This window comes from Periplaneta americana, chromosome 1 (genome assembly GCF_040183065.1).
Source record: "Periplaneta americana isolate PAMFEO1 chromosome 1, P.americana_PAMFEO1_priV1, whole genome shotgun sequence".
Classification (NCBI taxonomy): domain Eukaryota; kingdom Metazoa; phylum Arthropoda; class Insecta; order Blattodea; family Blattidae; genus Periplaneta; species Periplaneta americana.
The window spans coordinates 91091450-91117494 of record NC_091117.1 but is presented as its reverse complement, the minus strand read 5'-3'; the positions used below and the strand labels follow the sequence as shown (position 1 = coordinate 91117494).

Sequence of the window (26045 nt, the reverse complement as noted above, 5' to 3'; positions counted from 1 at the left end):
GTCATTGTGACGAAGCACCTGCATTACCGAAAAATCTGCGCGCAATGGGGTTTGGTGGGAATAAGTCACAGTTCCATACACGTCATTGTGACGAAGCACCTACATTACCGAAAAATCTGTGCACAATGGGGTTTGGTGGGAATAAGACACAGTTCCATACACGTCATTGTGATGAAGCACCTACATTATCGAAAAATCTGTGCACAATGGGGTTTGGTGGGAATAAGTCACAGTTCCATACACGTCATTGTGACAAAGCACCTACATTATCGAAAAATCTGTGCACAATGGGGTTTGGTGGGAATAAGTCACAGTTCCATACACGTCATTGTGACGAAGCACCTACATTATCGAAAAATCTGTGCACAATGGGGTTTGATGGGAATAAGACACAGTTCCATACACGTCATTGTGACGAAGCACCTACATTACCGAAAAATCTGCGCGCAATGGGGTTTGGTGGGAATAAGTCACAGTTCCATACACGTCATTGTGATGAAGCACCTGTATTACCGAAAAATCTGCGCACAATGGGGTTTGGTGGGAATAAGTCACAGTTCCATACACGTCATTGTGACGAAGCACCTACATTACCGAAAAATCTGCGCACAATGGGGATTGGTGGGAATAAGTCACAGTTCCATACACGTCATTGTGACAAAGCACCTGTATTACCGAAAAATCTGCGCACTATGGGGTTTGGTGGGAATAAGTCACAGTTCCATACACGTCATTGTGGCGAAGCATCTGTATTACCGAAAAATCTGCGCGCAATGGGGTTTGGTGGGAATAAGTCACAGTTCCATACGCGTCATTGTGACGAAGCACCTACATTAGCGAAAAATCTGCGCACAATGAGTTCCACATCAGTTGATGCAGGAAAAACAAACAAACAGAATGGCTGCTTCACTGGGTCACTTGCAACAATACCACGAGGAAGAGTATGCAATTCTGTCCTGTATTGTCACTGGGGAATTGTGGTGTCACCATTTTGAACCAGAGAGCAAACGGAAGAGCCAACAATGGAAACACATGGATTCTCCTTTACCGAAAAAGTCCAAAGCAATACACACAAGTTCCGGTAAAATCATGTTGACATTCTTCTTTGATTCTAGGGGCCCTCTGCTTGTGGAATTTCTCGAGCATAGGGCCACAATCAATGCAGAGTATTATGAAGAAACTTTACAGAAACTGAGATGCGCAATTACATCAAAATGCCCTGAAATGCTATTGAATGCCATTATCCTTCTTCATGATAATGTCCACTCACACATTGCCAACTCCGTGAGGAATACGATCCAGATATTTGGTTGAAATGCTTCAACATCCCCCTACAGCCCAGATCTCTCCCCATGAGATTTTCACATTTTTGGAGAGTTGAAGAAAGACATTCGTGGACTTTGTTTGGCATTGTATGAAGACGTGTGTAAATGGGTAAAGAACTGGTAAATGGGTAAAGAACTGGTTCGGTAAACAGCCCACAAGCTTTTTCTTAGAATTGGACTGATCACTTTGTCTTGCAGTGGGAAAATGTATAACAGTTTTGGATATTACTTTTGAGGTGATAAATATTCTATTATATTTTCTGGCACCTGACCAGTTTTCATTTGACTGCTCCTCATAGTTAGGCCTATAATGTTTTTATTCTGTTGCAGTCTACCATCCTTATGAGAATAAATATGTAGGCTGCATTCGAAATTCGAAAGTATAAAAGTATAAGATAAATAATCAATTTAATCCCATTCATTAATTAGGTATCTCAAAGCGTGTTTGTGTTTGGATACATGTTAAATTATTTGGTTATCTCTTGCAATACAAAGACTTTCATGATAAGCCTGGATGGTAGACAACTCCCTCAAGCCTGGATCTCCGCATAGCTAGCCAGGAATTCGTAGGGAAAATAACTGGCCTGAAAGTATTAACGAACCTAAAAGCATAGCCTGGACCTCTGCATAACTGGTCACATTCGTAGGGAAAACAACTCGCTTGGAAGTATTAACAAACCTAAAAATATAGCCTGGACCTCTGCATAGCTAGCCACATTCGTAGGGAAAACAACTGGCCTGGAAGTATTAACAAACCTAAAAACATAGCCTGGATCTCTGCAGAACATTATTTTATTTTATTACTGGGTTATTTTACGACGCTATATCAACATCTCAGGTTATTTAGTGTCTGAATGAGATGAAGGTGATAATGATGGTGAAATGAGTCCGGGGTCCAGCACTGAAAGTTACCCAGCATTTGCTGGTATTGGGTTGAGGAAAAATCCCGGAAAAACCTCAACCAGGTAACTTGCCCTGACCGGAATTCGAACCCAGGCCACCTGGTTTTGCAGCCAGACGCGCTGACTGTTACTCCACAGGTGTGGACTATGCATAACTAACCAGACACTCATAAGGAAAACAACTTGACTGGAAGTATTAATGAACCTAAAAACATAACCTGCAAAGCTAGCCAGGATTTCGTAGGGAAAACAACTGACCTGGAAGTATTAACGAATCTAAACGCATAGACTGGATCTCTGCATAACTAGCCACATTCGTAGGGGAAACAACTCGCCTGGAAGTATTAACAACCTAAAAACACAGTCTGGACTTCTGTATAACTAGCCAGGCATTCACAGGAAAAACAACTTGTCTGGAAGTATTAACGAACCTAAAAACATAGCCTGTACCTCCACATAGCTAGCCAGAAATTCGTAGGGAAACAACTGGCCTGGAAGTATTAACGAATCTAAAAACATAGCCTGCACCTCTGTATAGCTAGTCACGAATTCGTAGGGGAAACAACTGGCCTGGAAGTATTTTATTTTATTTTATTTTTGTTTGTTACTTAACGACGCTGTATCAACTACTAGGTTATTTAGCGTCGATGAGATTGGTGATAGCGAAATGGTATTTGGTGAGATGAGGCCGAGGATTCGCCATAGATTACCTGGCATTCACCTTACGGTTGGGAAAAACCTCGGAAAAACCCAATCAGGTAACCAGTCCAAGCGGGGATCGAACCCGCGCCCGAGCACAACTTCAGACCGGCAGGCAAGTGCCTTAACCGACTGAGCCACGCCAGTGGCTGCCTGGAAGTATTAACGAACCTAAAAGCATAGCCTGGATCTCTGCACAACTAGCCATATTTGTAGGGAAAACTACTCGCCTGGAAGTATTAACAAACTTAAAAACATTCCCTGGACCTCTGTATAACTAACCAGGCATTCATAAGGAAAACAACTTGCCTGGAAGTATTAACGAACCTAAAAATATAGCTTGGACCTCTGCATAGCTAGCCAGGAATTCGTAGGGTAAACAGCTGATCTGAACGTATTAACGAACCTAAAAGCATAGTCTAGATCTCTGCATAACTAGCCAGGCATTCATAGGGAAAACAACTTGCCTGGAAATATTAACGAACCTAAAAACATAGCTGGACCTCCACATAGCTAGTCAGAAATTCGTAGGGAAAACAATTGGCCTGGAAGTATTAACGAACCTAAAAGCATAGCCTGGACCTCTGCATAACTCATAGGGAAAACAACTCGTCTGGAAGAATTAACAAAACTAAAAACATAGCCTGGACCTTAGCATAACTAGCCAGGAATTCATAGGGAAAACACTGGTCTGGAAGTATTAACAAACCTAAAATCATGGTATTTTTTTTTTAAGTCTACAAAAAAAAAAACTTCAAAGAATGAGAAATTCTTTACAAAATATGGTTCAGTATGCTATACCTCATAACCTCTAAAAATATTTGCACGTATACCTCTAACACCCTATACAGGGTGGAAGTGAAATAACCCTGCAGCTTGAAAGGGATGATAAGGTACACTTAAATGAATAGAAAACCTGTATTACGTTTTGTGATTAAATGCACGGTTAATTATAAAATTAAGTTTGAAGTTTCAACAGTTTGGCAACATCACCACTAACACAATGGTCCTTCTTCTCATAAGAGGTCAACAAAGTAAGATCTGTCTTTCTACGTAAGGCATGTCAAAGTAAACCATAGATAGCATTTGCCATAGCTGTGGTTCTACTTTTCTAAAGCAGCCAGATGATTGACAGCACAGCTGAGAGTTTGATTGCTCGTAGTTAGTTGCTAGTCTCTTGTCATAGTAAACATACTAAAAGCATTGGCAAGAGATTTACTCCAAAACTGTAATATTAAACATTCTTATTGTAAAATATCTAATTACATAATACATTATCCCCCCCCCCACATAATGAATAATGCATTCTAAACTACTGATACTTTCAAGAATGGAAATTAGTAGGTTTTAAATTAAATTTACATGAAAACTGTCCACGTTATGTAAATACGCCAGAGGAATAAATTATTCTTTATTAGATTTTGTATTGATATGGATAAAAATCACGATGCTATTCGCAATAGTTACAGAATAAGAGGGTGTTAAGTATTTGGGGAAAAAAACATTTTTTTCTGAGAAAACTATTAACTTTCCATCAGTATGGTATTGCACTTTTTTGTTATATATGACATGAGTTATTCACTATGAAAAGCTGCAGGGTTATTTCACTTCCACCCTGTAATAGGCTACTGATATGATGCAAGAGAAATATAATCATTTTTTGAGAGTATGCGGGAACTTGCTGAACCTAAAGACATGTTGTACCTGGGGAATCATTAATGTGAGAAAATTCAGGTTTGATGGTGTAATACTGGTTTAATTATTAGCTTTTATAAACAAATTCTATGTAGTCTATGGTTTTGAGTTCATTTTTTTGTGTTGATTTTTAGATCGTGTTTGAGATTAATAGTTCAGAATATCTTTTTCCACTTTTACTTCAGAAATATTACGAATTCACAAGTTAATTGAGTACTATATTTGCTTTTTTCCCATATAATTCGTAATCCTCCATTCTTAATACTGTCTGGTCTTAATTATTTTTGTTAGGTTGCTGTATGCAGAGACAATGTACTTGTAAATTCAAATAAAGTAAAGGTGTCATGAACACAAAATAACTGATAAAATCATTACTCTAAGAAACAATAACCAAGGTATTAAAATATTCCCTACTGCTGACTTGTGAAATCTCTCTTAATTTGTGGAAGTCAATTCCATATTAAATTTGTGTTTGGTATCTCGTATCTAAGAAGTGTTCCAGGTGGTAGTGCATTTACCTGCTGATCCAGATTTGTGCTCGAACGTGGGTTCGATTCCCGCTTGGGCTGATTACCTGATTGGTTTTTTCCGAGGTTTTCCCCAACAGTAGGGTAAATGTTAGGCAATCTTTGACAAATCCTCAGCCTCGCCTCACCAAATATCATCTTGCTGCCACCAATTCCATCGATGCTAAACAATCCAGTAGCTGCCTACAGGATCATTAAATACTCAAGAAGTGTCCTGGTTTTTTACTTTCAAAATCTGGTCACCCTGAATATGCTTCTCATGTTTAGAAAATGTCAAAGGAATGCTGTTATAGCACAACAGCTTTGCAGAAAAAGATATCTTCATTCAGAATGATACTCTCTGTTATGCTTTCAAACCTCAGTGAAACAGGATTTCTTGACAGACACATCACAACAGAACTTACACAGATGAAGATGAAGTAGCAATTCTGGCTGCTGTTACAAACAACCCACATGCCAGTACTAAAATATTGCAGATGTAACCAGCATAATAAAATCAAGTATCCACTGCATTCTTAAGCACTATAAACTCAACTTCATCACATGTCTCTTCATCAAGAAGTGCACAGAAATGACTTTCAGAACAGTGTATAATTCTGCGAGTGGACATAGCAGTAGGTATAAATCAACTAGAACTTTTTCTCTCGAATGTCGTCATAGATGAAGCTACACTCACAAACTGTAGGGATGTAAACACAAATAATATGCACTATTAGTCAGCAGAGAACCCATGATGGTGTCATCAAGTGGACCAGCAGCCCCAGTGAAAGCTGTATGTTTGGTGTGACATTTTTGACAACAACATTATTGGTCCATATTTCATGCATGGAAACCTCAATGGCATCACATAATGTACGCTCCTAAGAAGAATTCTACATTGTCCTTTGGAAGTCATACTCTTGAAGAATAGATTTTATTAGTGTGGCATTAACAGAATGGCTGTCCAGCACATAATGCCTACCATGTTCCTGATGTTCTCGACAGAAAATCCCGTGGTCAGTTGATAGGTTGTTTTTCCACCAGTACCGTGGCCTGGTCGTCCTCCTGATTTTATGTTGCTGGACTCTTTTGTTACAGGGATTCTAAGACTTTAGGGTCAAGTAAGGATGATAATAATAATAATAATAATAATAATAATAATAATAATAATAACAACAACAACAACAATAATCTGTGGTGACACAACCCTAGAAGAGCCAAGACTGATCAGTCGGCTGCTGGCCTCACGTTAACATGCCGAAGCATAGGTGTACGATCATCCAACCAGAATGGAGATATCGTGTGGTTAGCACAATGATCCCCCGGCTGTTATAGCTGGCTTTTGCAACCAGATTTTTCTATCTATCATAACTCCCCAAGTGCATCATGATGCTGGGTGGGCACCGATCCCATACACTGGCCGAAATTTTATGAGAAAATTTCTTTCCCCATGAGGACTCGAGCCAGCATCCATTCCATAATATGAGTCCTAGGCAGGATGCCTTAGATTACGAAGCCATGGCGCGGTACTCAAGTAAGGCTATGATACAAAAAATCAATCTTTTGTTGTAATTTTTCTATCAAAGCATATACAAATTTGAAAAAAATATGATCTTACTTTAGACATATAGGAAGTATGTGGAGTTAAATTTAGGTTTTATTTGTAATAACGGATGAAATTAAAACAAAACCAGTGTATCATAATAGTCTTCTGTGTGGAATATTGTGATAAACCTATAGGGCTATTCTAATACAATGCTATAAATCTGGCCATATTATACAGAGCAATGAAGTACACCTATTGTGATACACACTGATGCTTATTGTATCTCTTGTAAAAGTTTGGCTAAATTACTTTAAAATTGACTAAGATTTAGCAACTTTTGTAATGACCTTTTTTTCCCATAAAAATTTACTGGTAAACTACTTACTGAAACTTTAACACCTTACTGGTACTGTCAATGCTAGAAAATTGATATATGTCCCAATAATTTTTCTGTGTGTAAGGTAATAGATTGAGAAAATTATATGATACAGTTTGTATTGCTAAAGTAAATTAAAATACGGTTTTAAATAATGATGAATACATTTTCCAAAGTTGTGTTAAATTTTAAGTGATATATTATTAAAAGTTGTGTAATCAAGATGTATAATAAGAAGAAATACAGGGTGAATCAAAAGTCTGGAACCATATAAATATCTTCCATATGCTTGATTTTCGATTACAGTAGAACCCTGATTATCTGTCACCCTATTAACCGATTGGTGGATTATCTGTCTTCTTTCTGTCGCTTTTTTCTGCAGAAATATATAAAGTACTGTGCATTTTTTAATACTTAATAAATTAATACTGTACATTGTATTAGCACGTTATTTTTTTCTAGAGAGTGTTATTACAAGCCTTTTACCTTACACAGTATAGTCTACTGTTTGAATTCGGGTACTGTATAACTTGTGTATAAAATGTCTTCTATGGGTGTCAAAAGAAATCTTGTTGTGCTAAGTATCGGGGGGAAAAGTGTAAATAATTGAGTGGTTTGAGGAAAGAGAAACTGTGCTTCATCTCGCAACAGAATACGAGTTTGAAGTGTATTATGTAAATCTACAATACGAGATCTTCACTTTCCACAGGCAGCCATTACAAGGAGTTTTCTTACCCTTCAAAACCCGTCGTTGACAATGAGACTTACATTGGTGAACTTGTGATCCACTACCTAGCATGTTGAATACAAGACCATAGAGGAATTTACCAAAGTGTATTATTCACTAAATTTACGAAAATATTTCATGGTACGGATTATCAGATTTTTTCGATTAACTGTTCAGTCCACCCCCTTCATTACCACGGATAATAGAGGTTCTACTGTACTATTGGTGTTACCAGTATTTGTAAGACCAAATGCTCTACCAGTGACACATTCGATTCTAGCCCTCAGCTATCTCAAAAGCCGCCATATTGAATGCAACTTTGAAATTTTAAATGGAAAGGGGGTCATATAGGTACTCAAAATCATGTGAAATTTTCTGAGCAAAACAATGGTGCAATCCGTTTTGAGATATCTCTAATCGTTTTCAAGTTATTTAAAGATAACTGTAATAAGGACACAAACATTAGTTACTGCATCTACAGATATTTTGTAACATGGTACAGCATTAAGGAGGCTTTGGAAAAGGTATTTTTATACAATTCTGGTAACTTTTCCTGCTTTACTGTTTGGTTAACCTGTGACAGTTTCAATGCATTGTTATGATTATTTGAAGCTTTTCTGTAACAAATTTCTTGATTTTCGTGATGACATTATCGAAAGAGGAAAGAATTGATATCTTTCTTCATTCTGGTATGGTAAGCCATAGAAATGTTGCAGCAGACTGGACGAACATTGGAGTGGTCGGCGTGGACCAGTAGAATGGCCGGCTAGGTCTCCAGATTTAACACCCCTTGACTTTTTCGTTTGGGGTTACGAGCTGGGCCAAGATCTCTGTAAAGATTAATTTTTTGGTCCTACAGAATTATCTGTTATGGTTACCATTGGTTATTAATGGAGAAAAATTTGCCCTGGCACCAGAGATCGAACCTGAATCCCCAGTTCTTCGCACTAGACGCTGTAACAACTGAGCTACGCCGAGGCTTTTTACATAGATCATTCGTCCAACAGGTTACTGTGAAGTCTCGGCCACCAAGTCACTCAAATGAGTGCACTCCTTGTGTGATGACAGTTGACTTAATGTATGTGTAAATATATATGTCAAACATGGAGTAAGGTCATTAGGGAAAAATACCAAAGGATACAGTGCTGTGGATTGAGCCTTAATGTAGCTCAGTGGTTAGAGTGCCCAGTGCATAGAACTGGGGACCCGAGTTTGATCCCCAGTGCCAGAGCAAATTTTTCTCCATTAATAACGAATGTTTTCAGTCATACGTTGAGCAGGTATTCGCTTCGCTTTTCTGTTTAAATATTACATATCTATGCTGAGAAGGAATTAAAACTATAGCCTCTTATGAACTGCGCTACCGATATTGAAATATCTTCGCCTGCTCAACAATAAATGTCCCGCACTGTACACTAGGTCAAAATGAAACTGGTCAGCATCTGAGGGATCAAGTTCGAATCGGGTTTTTTTCCTTGAGTGCTCAGGACAGTAGTAATTATAATGGGGAACACAATTATTAATCACTAAAATCTTCCGAGAAAATAATTCATATACGAGGTTTGAAACAGACATCGTTCAGAGTGTTTAAACAGTGAATATGTAACACAAACACTATACAGAATGGTCCAAAAAATTGTACTCACTGTTTGTAATCAAATAATTTATAAACAAAAAGACATACTCACTAATGTAATGCGTAGAGTAGTGTAAGATATTAATTTGGTCATGGTAGGTGGAGCTGGCAATTTATGCCAAGCATGTGCGAGTAGTTGGTGGTTATTGGTGAAGCGAGCCAGTATTGGCTAGTGCAACAGACGACAATCGAGTAGCAAAACTGGCTGAGGTTTGCTTATCGGTTGTTGAACGCAACGCTGTACTTAAGTCGTTCTGGAAATACGAGAACATTAATGAGGTACAATGGCAGTGGCAGAGAGAGTTTGGAACACCACCACCAACACGTCGAACTGCCCGCATTCACGATAAATTCGAAGCTGAAGGAACTGTTAAGATGTTCACAAGGAAAAATCTGGCCGACCACGAAGGATTTTGCCTGCTATCCAAAACCTGTATGGTGATGAACTCGTTTACATGCAACAAGATGGAGCACTGTCTCACTATCATCAAGATGTCAGGTTGCACCTCGATAGAACTCTACTCAGACAGTGGGTGGGTCGAAGGGGTGCTGTTGAGTACCCACCTCAGTCTTCTGATTTGACACCTCTGTACTTCTACCTCTGGTGAACCGTTAAGAATGACGTGTATCGACAAAGACCTGCAACAATCGACGAGCTACATGCAAAAATCGAAGAATTATGTGCTGCCATTACGCCAGATACACTAACAGCCATAGTTCGGTGTGCAGTTCGGTGCCATGGGCATTGTATAGAAGATGGTGATGGTCATTTCGAACACATACCATAACCCTCTCTCAGTGCCAAAAGTTGTCACGTAAAGTCAAATATGTCACAAGATATAGACTTGCAAATAGTGAGTACATTTTTTTGGACCCCTCTGTATATAACAGGTTCTCAAGTGGAGTATGACTATTCCTCGTTACAATGCATTCTTATTGCAGTAGTACTCTTAGTGTAGTGGCAGAGCATTAGCTAAGTGTTCGTGAGATTGCAAGTTCAGATCTTCGTGGAGCTACTAAACTTCCTTTTTTTTTTTTTTTTCTTTTGCCTTTTAAATGCATCAGTGAAAAATGTAACAGATTTTTCATCATTTTTATATCCTTAGAATAATTCTGCAGTGCTCGGGAAAAGTGACATAAGTCAGTTTCCACAAACCTTTTTTGATAATTTATTGACAACTTACACTGGTTTATGTATGAATTATTGTAATGGGAGGAATACTTATGTATTTTTTTCCAATCGAGCAGATGTTCCGTAAGTTGTCAATAAATTAACAAAAAAGGTTTGTGGAAACTGACTTGTGTCACTTTTCCCAAGCACTGCAGAATTTTTGCTTTATTATTTTGGCTCCCATCTTTGGCCAACACGAAACTTAAAAGGAAGAGGGCACATAATTTGTTACAAATATATAGGATATCTGTGGCATAAAATAAAAGATTGAACTTCTTAAATAAAAAATGAAATCGTTAATTGTAGTATATAACAAAAGAAGAAATACAAAATAAAAGGAAACAAAAACATCACATCCTCAATATTCACTCCAGTAGCCTTCTGCATTTATGACCTTCCTGAGTCTGTATTTCATAGAATTCACTATTCGTGGGAAATAGTTTCTTTTTCTGGCTACTGCCTCTCACGAAGTCTGGAGAAGGTCCCACAAATCATCTTCATTCTTTGGAGGTGGGTTGAGAAAGTTCTTTCGTAAATACGTTTTTACTCTAGAGCAGATGTTTTCTATGGGATTCAGGTCTGTCAATTTTGCATCAATATCTTGTCTCTCCGAAAATCACTTCTGAATCACCTTAGATGTATGAGCTGGGTGGCATTCCCTGGCATAAAAAAGCATTTCACATTCTAATAATCATTTGTATTTAGGCCTGTTTAATTTTCCTTCAATATAGTGAATCGTTCCAGCTCTCTCTTGAGAAATCCATTCCCAACACGAGACACCTACCCTGCCACTTCTGGCATTGGAAGCAGGTATTTTTCCTTGCGTCGGGTACCAGATGGACGATAAACAAGAACAGGGCCATCATTAGCAGTGGAAAATCGAACCTCGTCTGAAAAGATAACTCTACTCCAGTCGCAGTCAAGATTTTCCTCTGAATATCCCAGTCGATCTATCTTATGTCCATCTGTAAGGATATCTTTATGAGCGGCCCTTCGCAATCTTATTCCAGCACTCTTCAAATGGTTTCTACATTCTGGATGTGGCCAGGAAAATTAAGGTTGTGGGAGTATGAAAGAGGTTCCTTTCAACCTCCTCGACCAACCTAGCATCTTGCTGTGGCATGGAAATATGCCTTTTACCACTACTAAGTTTGCGCTGGAAAGTACTGGATGCCAAATAATTTGTAACCCACCTCCAAACAGTCCGAACTGGGACATTAAGCTGTCGTCCAGCTTGAGCAGCTGAATATCAAAACTCAGTAACTAGGTGGACTAATGGATCCCTCATTCCTTCGCTTCTGTGTACATAGTAGTTGCTAGTCAAATGAACTTGAGTCTAGGCCCTGACCAATCAAAGGCTTCCACTTGAGTAAGTAGTGAGAATTTCGCTCACCAGGTGGCAGCGGTGTTACAGTTTTTCGTGTTAATAGAAACTTTTGATGCCAGGTGGAATTAACACTACAGACGACAATTAGGAGCTTTCATATTAAAATGCTGTGTTAATTACTTTATTAATTCCTGTTGCTTTACACTCTATTGCCTAAGGAACATTCAGTAAATATGTTGATGGTTAAATAATTGGCAATAATTAATTTGCAAGTTGTGCTACAGGAAATATGATTATTATGCTATCCTAAATCTGTGATCATCAGGGCCTAAATGTAGTAATTGTAAGCAAGAAGAAAAACCATAATTCAGATGACGAAATATATCCTGACTTCCTGGAATTATAACCACATATTTTCATCAATTTTGTAATTATCTGTAGGTAACATGAATATAAGCAAAATTATTTGACTATATTACACTAAAATGAGTTGTAAAAAATAAAAGGACAAAAACAAAAAATTCACTATGGAGTTTTGAACTCGAGCTGCCTGCATAGAAGTTAAGTAGCTTAACCACTGCTCCATGCCAAGCATGCTGTGGAGGTAGCCCAAATCACCGCCTTTGAACACCGATCAAAATACCCCTCATTTCTCACGAAAAACAAAAACTGAATAGACTATAGTGGACTTTATGTTGTCAGCAAACAGCTGGATACACTAAGAAGATTGATTGATTGATGCTTCCAATTTTAAAACATAATTACATTCTACCATACTAATACAATTTCAGAAAGGTCTTAGTTGACCATAATAGGTAAAATTAGAAACTAATTACCAGATTTTATTAAAAGCTAACTTGGAGTGAAAGGTAAAAAGTAGGTGGTTGCCTTATAGTTTTTCTTTTTCATTTTTAACGCAGAACTAAGTCTTTCTCCTTACTAGATATGGGAGGAGGGGATAACTTGGGAATTGCAACATCTTGTCGTCCTTTGTTTCCTTTCTATTTCACTTGTATTTTCCTTGTATTCCCATTATTTTCCTTGTATTTCGATTATTGTCCTATATTCTCCTTGTTACACTTGCATTTCCCTTGTTCTCCGTGTATTCCCATTATTCTCCTTGTAATTCGAGTGTTTCCATATAGTTCCCTTGTTCTCCTTGTATGTCCCTTATTCTCCTTGACTTTCCCTTATTCTTTTTATTTTTCCCTTGTTCTTCTTGTATTCCCTTCGTTTTCCTTGCCTTACTGTTCTCCAAGTCTTCTCCTTGTTCTATTGTGCTCATCTTGCATTCATTCTTGTTGTCTCCTTGTCCTCCTTATATTCCCCCCGTCATTCCCTTGTTTCCCTTCTAATCCTAATGTTCTCCTTATATCCTTCCTGTTTCTCCTTGTATTTCCCTCTTCAGTCTCTTGTTCTCCTTTTATTCCCATTGTTCTCCTATTCCCCTCATTCTCCTTGTGTTCCCCTTGTCCTCCTTATGTTTACCTTGTTCTCCTTGTCTTCCACTTGAGCTCCTTGCATTCCCCTTCTTCTCCTTGTGTTCACCTCATTCCCCTTCTTCTCCTTGTCTTCTCTCTGTTCTCATTGTATTCATCTTATTCTCCCTGTCATCCTCTAGTTTTCCTTGTCTTTCTCCTGTTCTCCTTGTATTCACCTTGTTCTCCTTGTCATTCCCTTGTTCTTTGTCTTCTTCGTGTCCAATAAATTACTGCATACACAACTCCCCTGCATTTTTCGCACCATTCACACATAGTTTTACGCGAAGTTATGTGGCATAGTAAAGCTATGCACCTGTTGACATGTGATCATACCCACATTACCCACATGTAGTTCTATGTAAAGATATGTGATATAGTTAAGCTATGCACCTGTTGACATGTGATCGCAGTCACACAGTTCTACGTGAAGATATGCGGTATAGTAAACCTATGCACCTGTTGATATATAATTGCACCCATATATAGCTCTACATGAAGATGTGCGGCATAGTAAAGCTATGCACTTGTTGACATGTGATGATCGCTCTCACACTACCCACATGTAGTTCTATGTAAAGATATGTGGCATAGTAAAGCTATGCACCAGTTGACATGCGATCATACCCACACTACCCACATGTTGCTCTATGTAAAAATATGTGACATAGTAAAGCTATGCACCTCTTGACATGTGATCATACTCACATAGTTCTACATGAAGATATGTGGCATAGTAAAGTTACGCACCTGTTGATATGTGATCGCAACCACATGTAGCTCTACATGAAAGTATGTAGCATAGTAAAGCTATGCACCTGTTGACATATGATCACACCCACATATAGCTCTAAATGAAGATATGCGGCATAGTAAAACTATGCATCTGGATTTATTTTTCTGTTTAAGTATCAAAAGCAAATACTAAATAGAAAATTTGTAGACCAAACTGTTGGAACACAAACTCAAACGTATATAACGATAATGTTAACTACACCAATTTTCCACCCTTATGCACATAACAATGAGTAACCAACTTTGGTGCTTAGTAACAAGAGAGACAGGTTACCACTGTTCCCCCCCCCCCCCAGTACACACTAGTACAGTAAACTGATGATACTCTTTCAGGCAGAAATACAAATTTTAATTAAACTATATCCAAACCTGTGGAACACACATAACTCATCCCCAATGAACAAAAAATATACAGTAATTTAATAGCCCAAAGAATATATTTTATCCTCAAGAACTAATAATATTGTAGACTATTCTTCACTCCATATAAACTTACTACCAGTAATATGCTGGCACCTTAATTCAAAGGAAATAAAAAAACATTAGATACACAGGAGTGATTAAATTAAAAACAATTCTCTACCAAATTCATACATTCATTCTCTTTCTCTCCCTGTCTCTCACTCATTAAGTGAAGAAAGTGAGTGAATAATGAAGTAACTATTAAAAAAAAGAAAGCACTGATGGTGAATTAACACTGGGAAAAATTGAATTAGTGGTGTATGGCATTACAATATGCAGATAGCTAATTAAAACAAATATATTGCTATAAATTCTCCTAGTTAATCCTCCTCCTTCTCGCGAAAAATTTTTCTTCTTGCACATTACTGATTCTGAAGTAAGGAGGGCTCTTAAAAGCATTAAATCTAAAGCACAAGGCACTGATAACATAAGCATAGTCTTTATCAATAAGTTAGTCGATGTCGTGCTTCCCATTATAACACATATTTTCAATTCTTCAATTATCACGTCTGCTTATTAGCAACTCTGGAAAACAGCTTTGGTACTTCTACTTCCTAAAGCAAAATTCACCTACTTCTGCCAAAGACTATAGGTCAATCTCGATTCTTCTTGTTTTATCTAAAACCCTGGAACGCATCATTCATAAGCAGTTGTCAGACTATCTAATAGAATTTAATCTTTCAGACCCTTTACAATCAGGATTCAGAAATGGCCATAGCACTTCTACTGCTTTTGCTGAATGTTACTGAGGACATAGTGCATCCATGGATAAACGGCAGGCTACTGTACTAGTTTTATTGGACTATAGCAAAACCTTCGATTCTGTTGACTTCAATCTACTATTGACTAAGCTACAAAAGCTACATTTAGGGCTCTAATTTGAAGAAAACTCTTCACAGAAATCAGCAGCCTGTGACATGAGATTGTTCTGGACACTCTTTCATCTGATCATCACTGAAGAAATCTTTCTGAAAGCCAATTCCACCAGATGCAAATTGCTCCTGTCTGCAGGGAAGATGACTGAACTGATCCTAGTCAAATAAACCAAGCAGCTCTTATGGCATATGGTCATACACAACACAATGCTGGCACTCAGCAGGCCACATTTTTTGTTCTGTTTTACGCACCATAACTTCCTCAGAGACTGAGAGCATGCTGCTACATTGACTGTTGTCACTTATGAAATGAAAAGCACCAACAAAATTCCATAACAGATCCAGAAAAAAGTGTACATGATTTTTTTTTTTTGTAAAAAGAATTTACTTGAATTTCTTGTCTTTCAGGGATGTTATATACTAATATTTTCCTGATTGTTATTTGCTTTGTGGTGTCACACATAAAACCACGTTTCATCATTAATGGTAAGTTAATACTACACTGGCAGACAAAAAATGTGGATCTCTTCATAAAACCAAATCATCATCAATAAACCACAAATTTATAGGAGCATTATTAAATTAAGGAGTTTTTATGGCTATGGAAAGATGTATCTATTTAATATTTTTGGAGAAGACTATGATGCTAAGAAGTCATAAAATGCCACCCTATGCGCACTTTCCATTCCTATGGGCCAGGTCATGTGATTTATGGATTTACAACACCAATCAGCAATGAACATTTTTAAGTTTTACAAATGTATGGTGGCCACTACTGATGAATTATTAATGTGTGACACATTTACTGTCGCAAGTCAACAGTTTTCTTCTGTTTCTCTTTCGAATTCAATAAGTTAAGATGTCTCTTAGTCGACAAGACATTGTGAGAGCTGTCACGTTAGTTGAGTATGGACAGAGCATTCATTTTGTGGCTAATATCATCATTAATCATTAAAGCTACGGTTTGTTTATGATGATCATCACCAGACACACATCGCCAGCAATTATAAATGCTGGCGATGATCGACAGGAAGTGGTTTCTTTATCAGCATACATCGCTGTCAATTCTCATTTGTTTTGCTGCCATAACTCAATTCAATATTTCTACATGGTTTTCTCTAAATATCGATTATTGAACATCTATGTGGCGATGTGCATCCTGAATTTGCTTCAGAAGCAACCTCCAGCAATCTGCATTGCGTCCAATGATCTATGTTGGCGATCATCGCTGTGAAGTAATCGTGCACATTTATTTTAACTGCTAACAACTCCAGGCGACAATCGCCAGCAATGATCACCGTAAACAAACTGCAGCTTAAGTGTCCAACATGTCCTATGGCAATTCTGTGAACTCGGTACAGATGAGCAGGATCAGGCCATGGAAGGTTTACTTCTGCCTGGCATAACATGTTTCTGGTTCTGCATGTCTTTCGAGATTACCGCACAACAATGGTTCAGGCCAGAAATTGTCTTGTAACATAATTGTGAGTGAGAGGACCATTAGACAAAGACTTTGAGAAGCCAAATTGACCTCAAGAAGATCTGCAATTGCTCATAACTCAGCCCCCAGCACTGGGTAGTGATTACTAGGGATCGGATTTTTAGGTTTTTACCTATTTTTTTCCTTGCTTCTGAACTCCTAATTTCTTCAATACTTTTCTGAATCATGATCATAGGAGTCGTATATGTGAATTCTGTAGAACCTAAAAAAAACCTAAATTGGACCTTAGTACCTAAAAAAAAACCTAAATCATTGTTGATAAGTGTTATCCTGTACTTACTGCGTTATACATTGACTTTTTTTTATTATTTTGAGAGAAATATCAATACACTTCGAGAACAAAGGAGAGGGAGAGGGAGGGAGGTAGAGGCAAGAACACTCTCGACGTCGAGGAGGCTGTCTCAATTCCTAAGGCAAAATCTGTACTTAGCAGTGACAACATCTATGACTCCCTTGCTTTTCTCAAGGCACATTTCAGTGGCCTTCCAAAATATTATATTCAGTTACTTGGAATCTTTGTCGCTACAACTGAAAGATGCAATTGGTGGCATTGACGCGCTTCTACAAAAACAATTACCAGGACCCATGGGTGAAGTCAACACATTAAAACTGAAGAAAGTATTGCAGAGGAATCCAGGGTTTGAAAAAATGAGTGCTCCATTCTCCAGGGGAAAAAGCTTCAATTGTCAGTTACCGTGGGTACCTACTGCAGTGGCAGTGATGAAATTTGCACCTATGACGCCATGTGCTGTCAAAAGAACCTTTTTGTCCTTCAAATGTATTTTGAGAGTCAATAGAAAAAACTTCAGTCGAGAATCTTGAAAAGTATTTGGTCATATATAGCAACCAGGAACAGTACCAGTAAATAATATTGTTTTGTTTGTTTGTTTGTTACCTTTTAAAATAATTTTTGATCAAGTTTGAACAAATTTAATTCAAAAGTTCTGTGTGTAACATACCTTTCATCAATAGAAAATTGAAATTTATGTAGTTATATCAAGGCAAGTTATATTAGATAAAATGTTAATTGTTACAATAATTTATTCAAGCCACAAATAATGTTAAAGGGGAAGGAGCAAAAATTTCGAATCTTATAAATTTTGATAAATAGTTTGGTTCTTGAAAAGGTCAGTTTCGTGGTCTATGTTGCCGTAATAAATATATATTTTTTTAAATAACTGTAAGGATACATTTTTAACGATCGGGCAGTTTTTGTGACCCCTTTTCACAGGTTGGACATAAAACCTAAAAAAACCTATTTCACCTATTCCGAAATCCTAAAATGGTCTCCCTAGTGATTACTGATTACAGTTCAAGAATTGGACTATGGACTAATTGTCAATGGCACTGTTCATGAATGAGACACGATTTTGCCTCCAGTCGCCTGATGGTAGAGCGAGAGGATATGGAAAAGGTAAGGAATCAATATTCACCTTTCAACTTCTCCGAGAGAATGTCATTTGAAGGTAATTCTGACATAGTATGGGACAGTATCAGCTTTGGGATCTGGACGGAGCTGTTTTCGTTGATGGAGGGACTGTGAATGCACACCAATGCATAGTGGATTTATTAGGAGACAATGTAATTCCTTCACTCCCTTCATCAGTGAAAATGCCATCTTTTGCAAGCCCACCTCCATGCTGCTTGCTGAGTGACAGAATACCATTGCAACATTAGGATATCAACCCTGGAGTAGCCAGCTTGCAGTCCAGACATAAATCCTATTGATGAACACCTATGAGATATCGGCCAAAGTGTCAGACATTGCAACTTCCGATACTCTGAGCAAAATGTGGATAGCTTTGCAGGAGAAGTTGAAGCTCATCCCTCAAGAAACGTTTCAGGACTGGTGGTCAGCATACTGCCACTAATGGAGGCCAGGAGTGATAACACCCAATATTAGGACAAGACAAGCACACAATGACAGTTTTAGTGGCATAAGCATGTTTTAATGTAACACATCTCAATTACTCCATGAAATGAATTAGTTGGATCAACTCTTGTCTTCATGAAATGCAGGGAAAGGGGAACCTAATGATGAAGCCAATATGTTACTCCAAATTGGATGTCCTTGCATTTATGACATGGTGCAAATATCCCAAAAAAATCAAAATCTCGCACTCTCCGTCAGCACTTTGAACACCCACTTCAAACGCCAATGACTTGGAATGGATGATCATTTCATTATACCCCACTCTTATGGTGCGTCAATGAATTTTGTTTTGGAAACATTTTACTCAAGTTCAAAAACATGATTATTGACTGTATTTCATAACTGAAGGAAGCTCAATGTAACAAGAAACAAACAGGGCTGGGTCACTTCTTCCTTAAATGTAAGAAAATAACTACGCAGCTCTATTAGAGCCTTTCACATTTAAAAGGCTTGGAGAAAGTAACCTAAAATTTCTAATCTTTTGACAGTGACCATAAGTGGAAAACCTAAAATTTTAAATCTTCTGATGGTAGCCTGAAGTGGAATGGATTCTATTTCTGTATTTATTGTATACTGAAATGAATAATATCCGAATCCATACACATCAAACTGTTCTCTTTGGAATGATCACAATCTGAGGTCTGAGTCAAGAGCAGACTTTACACCACTTATGCATTATTTACTTACACCCTTAAGCATGTTGTTATGATGTTGGTAGAAAATATTTCTATCATTAATAAATGAGGTTGTAATTTGGCTACAAATGTAAATAGGAACAAAGAAACCAAAAATCTGAGATATAAAATCTGAGGCCCTCATTTAACAAGAAAGAGAATTACAGCAGCGGTCTATAAGAACAAATATATTTTGGAATATGTATGATAAGAACTTTCTTGTGTTAAATTTTAATGTACCTTGTTAACATGTTTCGACCTATTTTCGGTCATCTTCGGACCAGTTCCGAAGATGACCGAAAATAGGTCGAAACATGTTAACAAGGTACATTAAAATTTAACACAAGAAAGTTCTTATCATACATATTCCGAAGTGATACAGTGTTAAAAGTTGTATAATCAAGATACATAACAAATACATATTCAAATAATGAAAAAAGATACATGCATCCATTTTTTAGTGGAGTAAATCATGATCAATCAATGTATTACACATTACTTTATAATACTTAATTTAATGTTCTGTCATACAGCACATAACACATTAAATGGGATGTTGTTTCATTACAATATAGTACAATATAGTACAAATTTTGTACTATATTGTAATGAAACAACATCCCATTATTAAGGTGCACATGAACTGTATGATATGCATATATCTTCTTTTATGGTGACACATTATTGCAATCAATGTTTTTTTTCTGGCAGAACGCTGTTCTGGAACTTTTTGACGTGAATACACCTAGAAGTTCGATCCATTACCAGGATGCCATCCCAGAAAGGTGACTGACACATTTTCAGACCAGTTTTTCCGCATCTATAATTCCTAAACTGCATGACACAGACCTATCCCAATTATGTAAATGGCAATGGAGAGACAAAGGGCAAATATATTCAACATGACCTTGAGTTTGATCAGGTGATGTCATCTAGAGACATGAGAGACGGCAAGTTGCACAAACTGGCAGGTCATGCGGCAGCCAAGGTAGTGTAACTCGAGAATGCAAAATGATAGAACGTTCACAGTGTATAAAAAAGATTTGTAATGAACCAGGCTACAATCTTAATTGACCAACAATCAACAGTCGACAATTAAAATGAAAAAATTCTCAAGTGAAGACAAAAGGTTCACAATGTCGAGGCATATGCAACGCAAATGGAAACAGGTTTATAAGCAATGGGTAGAAAACAATAGAGCACAATGGTTACTATAGCAATCGACATGTTTACTATCAATGCATACATGATTGCATAGTCCCAACCAGCGAAGATATATCAGGTTTCCAGAGTATCTGGAAAGAAGAGATATTGATTGTCATTTATTCACGAATAAAACTCGGCAGCTCTGTCTATGATACAGCTTACCCCCTTCTTGTTATATTTTTCATCACAGAACTGAAAAATGTTTGAATTTCGCACTGTCAGTATATTGTGAGGTTTCTCCCTACTCAAATTCAGTGTTTCTCTATTGAGATTATCCCTTCCAGTTAACACCATGAGAAACCTGCTTCTAGAATTGTTCGGCCTATTTTGATCAACATCAACCCCAACAACTCCGTTAAATCTTGGTTGCTGTGAGTCCATCCTGCTGCAACAGACATCACAAGGAAAGAGCATAACAGGAAAGATGAAAATACTGAAGAAATGGCTATGCTGTGGAAAATCTTCTAGTACTTTTGGTACTGGTACGGAGTTTAGTAAATAAATGCCTTTACTGCAAACCAATTTATTACCTTGTTAACCCAAATTGAGACAGTTTTTCTAACATGGATTTAATTTGTATTTCTTCTGAAAGTTGCATTAAGATGTGAAAATAAACAAGGATTAATTATGTTTTTAAAATGACTTTTTTAACTCCGTTTAGGCCTTGAATTCCCAGTGCACTGAACAGTAATCATTTTCCTCCCTATCACTTCAATAAATTTTATACAGAGTTTCACCACCTTTTCCTCTAGAAAAAAAGCATTGACTGCAATACTCAACAGAATTACGTAAAATGACCACTAAGGAAACACAAAACATACCTTGCTTGAAAAGAGGTGGGAGCAGACGTAGCATTTGAAGAAATTATCCATTTTGTCTTTGTGAACATCCACTTGATGGTCATCACGGTCTTCTGTACGCCAGAACAGTCTAGCACAATAGCGACATTTGTGGGCCAGATCTTCTATTGGATTTTGAGATAAATAGTTTTCCCTGTGATAATTAAATACATGCTGACGCATGACGACTTTTGACGTAGAATGCATGGCACAGTATGGACACTGGAAGATTCTGAAAGATTCGGCATCTATAATCTTCTGCTCCTGCTGATGAACTTCACTCAGGTGGTAACTTAAAGACCCTTGTGTACTGAACACTTCACGACAACCTCTCATGTTACAAATGAATTCTTTTGGTGTACAGTAGGCAGATATTGTAAAACCATGAAGAGAATTTAGATGATCCAACAACTGCCTTGGGCCTTCTTTAGTAGAAAACTTTCCACGACAAATTTCACAAATTAACCTTTTTCGTTTGCACTTTCCTGGGCCAGTTTCTTCTTGGGGTTCCTGTTTTATTCTCCCACCAGTCCTGCTTCTATCCAAATTCGACTCCTGTGAAGGTTCGTCTTGAAATAATTCTTGCATAGTTCTCTCAATTAAATCCTCTGCACTTTTATCTCTGTCGCTTCTAGTTTGTCTGTCATCTGCTTCTTGCTTTACTTTAATAGATGAAAATATTGTACTTGGTTCATCACTGTCAGCTTCGAGTCCAACAAGATTGTCGTCATCATCAAAATTATCACAGTCCCCATCATCGTCACTGGAATCTGTAAGAATGCATTCAACTTCAGTTGGATCAATATCAGCCTCGCCCATTTCGCCTATTGGAACTGCAGTATTTTTCTTTGCTTTTGTCGCTTTTGTTTCCTTGACTGTATATTCTTCGTCATCTTCTTCTGTCAGGTCCTCGTTTTCCCCTACCTCTGCTTCGGAACCCATGTCCTCCTCTTCTGAACTTAATTCACTTGACGATTCAAAATTAACATCATCTGTTCCATCTGCATCATTCTTCTTTCCGTCCCCTCCACTATTTTCTGCTGTATTTCCATTTTTTGTTTTTGAATTATCCGAATTTGATGATTCTGTTTTTCTTCTTCCTTCTGTCACACCATCTCCTTTCCTGTCTTTTGCTGAATTTGACCTCTGGTTGCCACTTCTCGCTCTGCTTCCTCGACTTTCGTCTTTACTGCTCAAGTTCGGTGTCATTCCATCCCCTCTGGAATTAATGTCTGCCAGATCGTCTGATGGAAGAAAAGTATCCCACTGGAAATTTCTGCTGCTGTCATGGTCTTCAACACTTTCCTCTGATACATTTTTCTGTTTGATGGTAGTGTTCCTCTTAGGATCTGGACTTTCCATGTTGTCACATGCAGGGTGAACCTCCAATAGAGATAGGGCCAAGCGCAGATTAATTTTATGATGCTGAAGATGTCTAAAGAACGAGATTATGTCTTTCATGAGTGAGGTGATGTCCGCATCACAAAGCGAGCATATGACAGATACAGAATTGTCATAGGTCTGAATGTGGAAGAGATCGGTTCCAGAAAGGTTGGTATCCATATTCCGAACGGCATTGCCTGAGTTTGAACAAGAATGTTCTAATTTCAGATGAGCCACGAACTTTCCTTCTCGAATCGACACAAGTGCTTTGCAGTAACTACACACGCGTACACTGTGATCTGTCAAATAATGAGCAGAAAGTTGAGATTCCTGAGTGAACACGATATCAGTTAAACATTCTGCAACAAGGCATGGAAGAGTCCCGTGCTCCTTTCCAACATGGGAGTTCCGTGATGTTTTGCTATTAAATGTCCGGTCACAGAACCTGCAAAGAGCCAGTCCAGTTTTACGGCGACAGAAGAGATCGTGAGCGAGCTTTGGCACTTGGACAGAGTATGGATTTGTACACACGGTGCAACGACTTGGGGTTGTAAGTGAAGGTGAACTCGAACCGCGGCGATTTTCTTTATGTTGATGATGATGTTGTAGTTGCTGTGATTCTTCACTGCTTGCAGAGATCCCTGAGGTTTGAGAGGCATCTACATTGGAAGTAAAGTCCGCTGCTGTAGCTGCGGAATCCGACGATTGCTGCTGGGTTGAGTTTTGTACATTTGACGATCCAGGTGCAGGAGTACCCTGAACCGAGAAAATAATGCCTTCTGAACTGAGAAGCTGGATGAGACACGCTAATGATAGACGATGATAGGAAAAGAAATGCCCAAAAGTTTCCAATCTCTTTCTTTCTTTACCACAAAGCCTACAGTTGAAAGTCCAAATGGAGTTTCCTTCCTGCCCATCCCACTTATCAACGATTTGAACTCTTTCCCCTACGTCTTGCTGCAGAGCATCTACACAACTTACAAAATGTTTCCTACGTACGTGGACTTCGTAATACGATTTCGGTCTGACGAGGACGCCACAATAGATACATGTTCTAACATCATGTTCGCTTTCATAATGCTCAGCTAGGTCTTCTGACGTCGGTACGGACGACTTGCACATGTCACATTCTAGGGGCAAATGTGACTGCTGTTCGTGTTCCACTAACACATCCTCGGATTCAAACAACTGAGAACAGAAATGGCAATGCTGCATCGAATGGTTCATCACCAAATGAATGACTAATTTTTCACGAGAAAAAAACCAATCATTACATATTTCACAAACAAAAGGCTGCTTGCCTGTTGTTGTAGTAACAGAATCTTCTTTCTGTGAAGACAGCGGTTCCTTAGAGCCCTTCATTACTCTAGGCATAGTGCGCATGTTGGTAGTGCTGCCCATGATTGTACCCTTCTGCGATTCATCCACCAGTAATGGTTTTTCCGCCTCAGACGTCGCAGTTCCGAACAGCCAATGTTTTTGTTGTTGGCCCTGCTGATCCAGTGGTAACATTACACCTGGGCTGGGACTGGGTGGGAGAAAGGGAGGCATCATTAATGGACTTAGCAATGATGAGGATGGGTTCTGAAGTTGCGACTGTTGCGGCTGCTGCTGTTGTTGCTGCTGCTGTTGCTGCTGTTGTTGCTGCATCAGGAGAGCGAACTGAGGTATCTGGAGACCCATTGCAAAGATTGGATTAAATAATAATGGGTTCAGGCCGCTTGATATTTCACCACCAGAGCCGATGCTGCCAGGGAACTCTTTGTTGCTCTCAGAGTCCCTGTCACCATCCTCACTGCCACTACTGGATCTCCTCATTCCTGTTGAAGTCAACTCCTCTGGACCACTATCATCAGCATTATCATCCAACTGTTCCACATTTGTTGCACTTTCCTCGAGTGTTCTTTTGCCCCAATTTGATAGTCCACTAATATCTCTAGTTGATTTTGAAGATATTTTACTCTTCTTTGGACGAAACAAAGGGAAACTTGTTCGTTCCAAATTTGTTCCATCACTCCCGTCTTCATTATGACTCATTCTTTTCAGTTTAACTTCAGTAATGAATACATTTACTTATTATTGTATTACTTAACACTTTTGCATACATCTCACATGCATTTTGGGGTTTAAGCAGACCTACTATGCATTTACTTAGCTCGAGTAATTTGATTTCTTGATTGAAAATTGTAAAATATATATTTATGTACAAAAGGTATATGTAGGTTGCTTATACTTGAAAAAGTACTCTTTTCATGCTATGATGTGATGCACCTGATTCAATAAGGGGTTTTCCTTCTTTGGTATTTCTTCAGTAGAACTGCAATACTTAACCAGTTATTCTATTGTTAACAGTAACATAAATTCCCTTGTCGATGAAAATCGAACAAAGAGCTATTGTATAATTATGGGGTATATATGAAATATTGTAAGTATGTGTATAGATATAATAATATATGGAAGGTATGTCTGTGTAGATAAAATATAACTTGTATGTATTCCTGTAACTATTTCAACATAAAACTGTGGATAATCTGAAGGAGTTAGTAAGGCATAACCCGTTGTTACTCGTTTAGTTGTACTGGTTTCTTTTAACCGATTGATTGGTTTTCTTAGTGATCAAATTCTTATGTACTGTGGACTAGGAGGTCCATAAATATTTTTAAAAATGTTACTGGTTTATCCCTGAGAAAATGTTATATACATGAAGGAAATCTTCTTCCCCCAGTTTAAATCTTGGGTTTTGTCACTATGAAAATTCCATTTCCAAATGTAGTATATGTCTTCCCTTTTTAGCCTTTCTTCATTGTCATGAGATGGATGTTTCCGGGACTGTAATGGAAACACAAAAGAAAATATTACTATTAGCAACAAAAGACCATTGTGATAATCTAATTCATTGAACCACTCAGTACATTTCACTCATACATGCAAACAACAATATTCATTGAACACTAATTCTTAAATGTTTATTGTGGTTAATACAGTTCAA

The 26045-nt window shown here is 38.0% G+C and overlaps 1 protein-coding gene across 2 annotated transcripts in view; it reads right to left on the bottom strand.

Moving 5' to 3' along the window:
- LOC138698154 (uncharacterized) overlaps nt 1-26045 on the bottom strand; it is a 102326-nt gene that overhangs the window by 75726 nt on the left and 555 nt on the right. For both annotated transcript variants that reach the window (XM_069823900.1, XM_069823909.1), the window contains exon 2: nt 21656-25885. In XM_069823900.1, coding sequence (XP_069680001.1) covers nt 21656-25093 — 3438 coding nt within the window. In that variant the 5' untranslated portion in view covers nt 25094-25885. The remainder of the gene's footprint in view (nt 1-21655; nt 25886-26045) is intronic.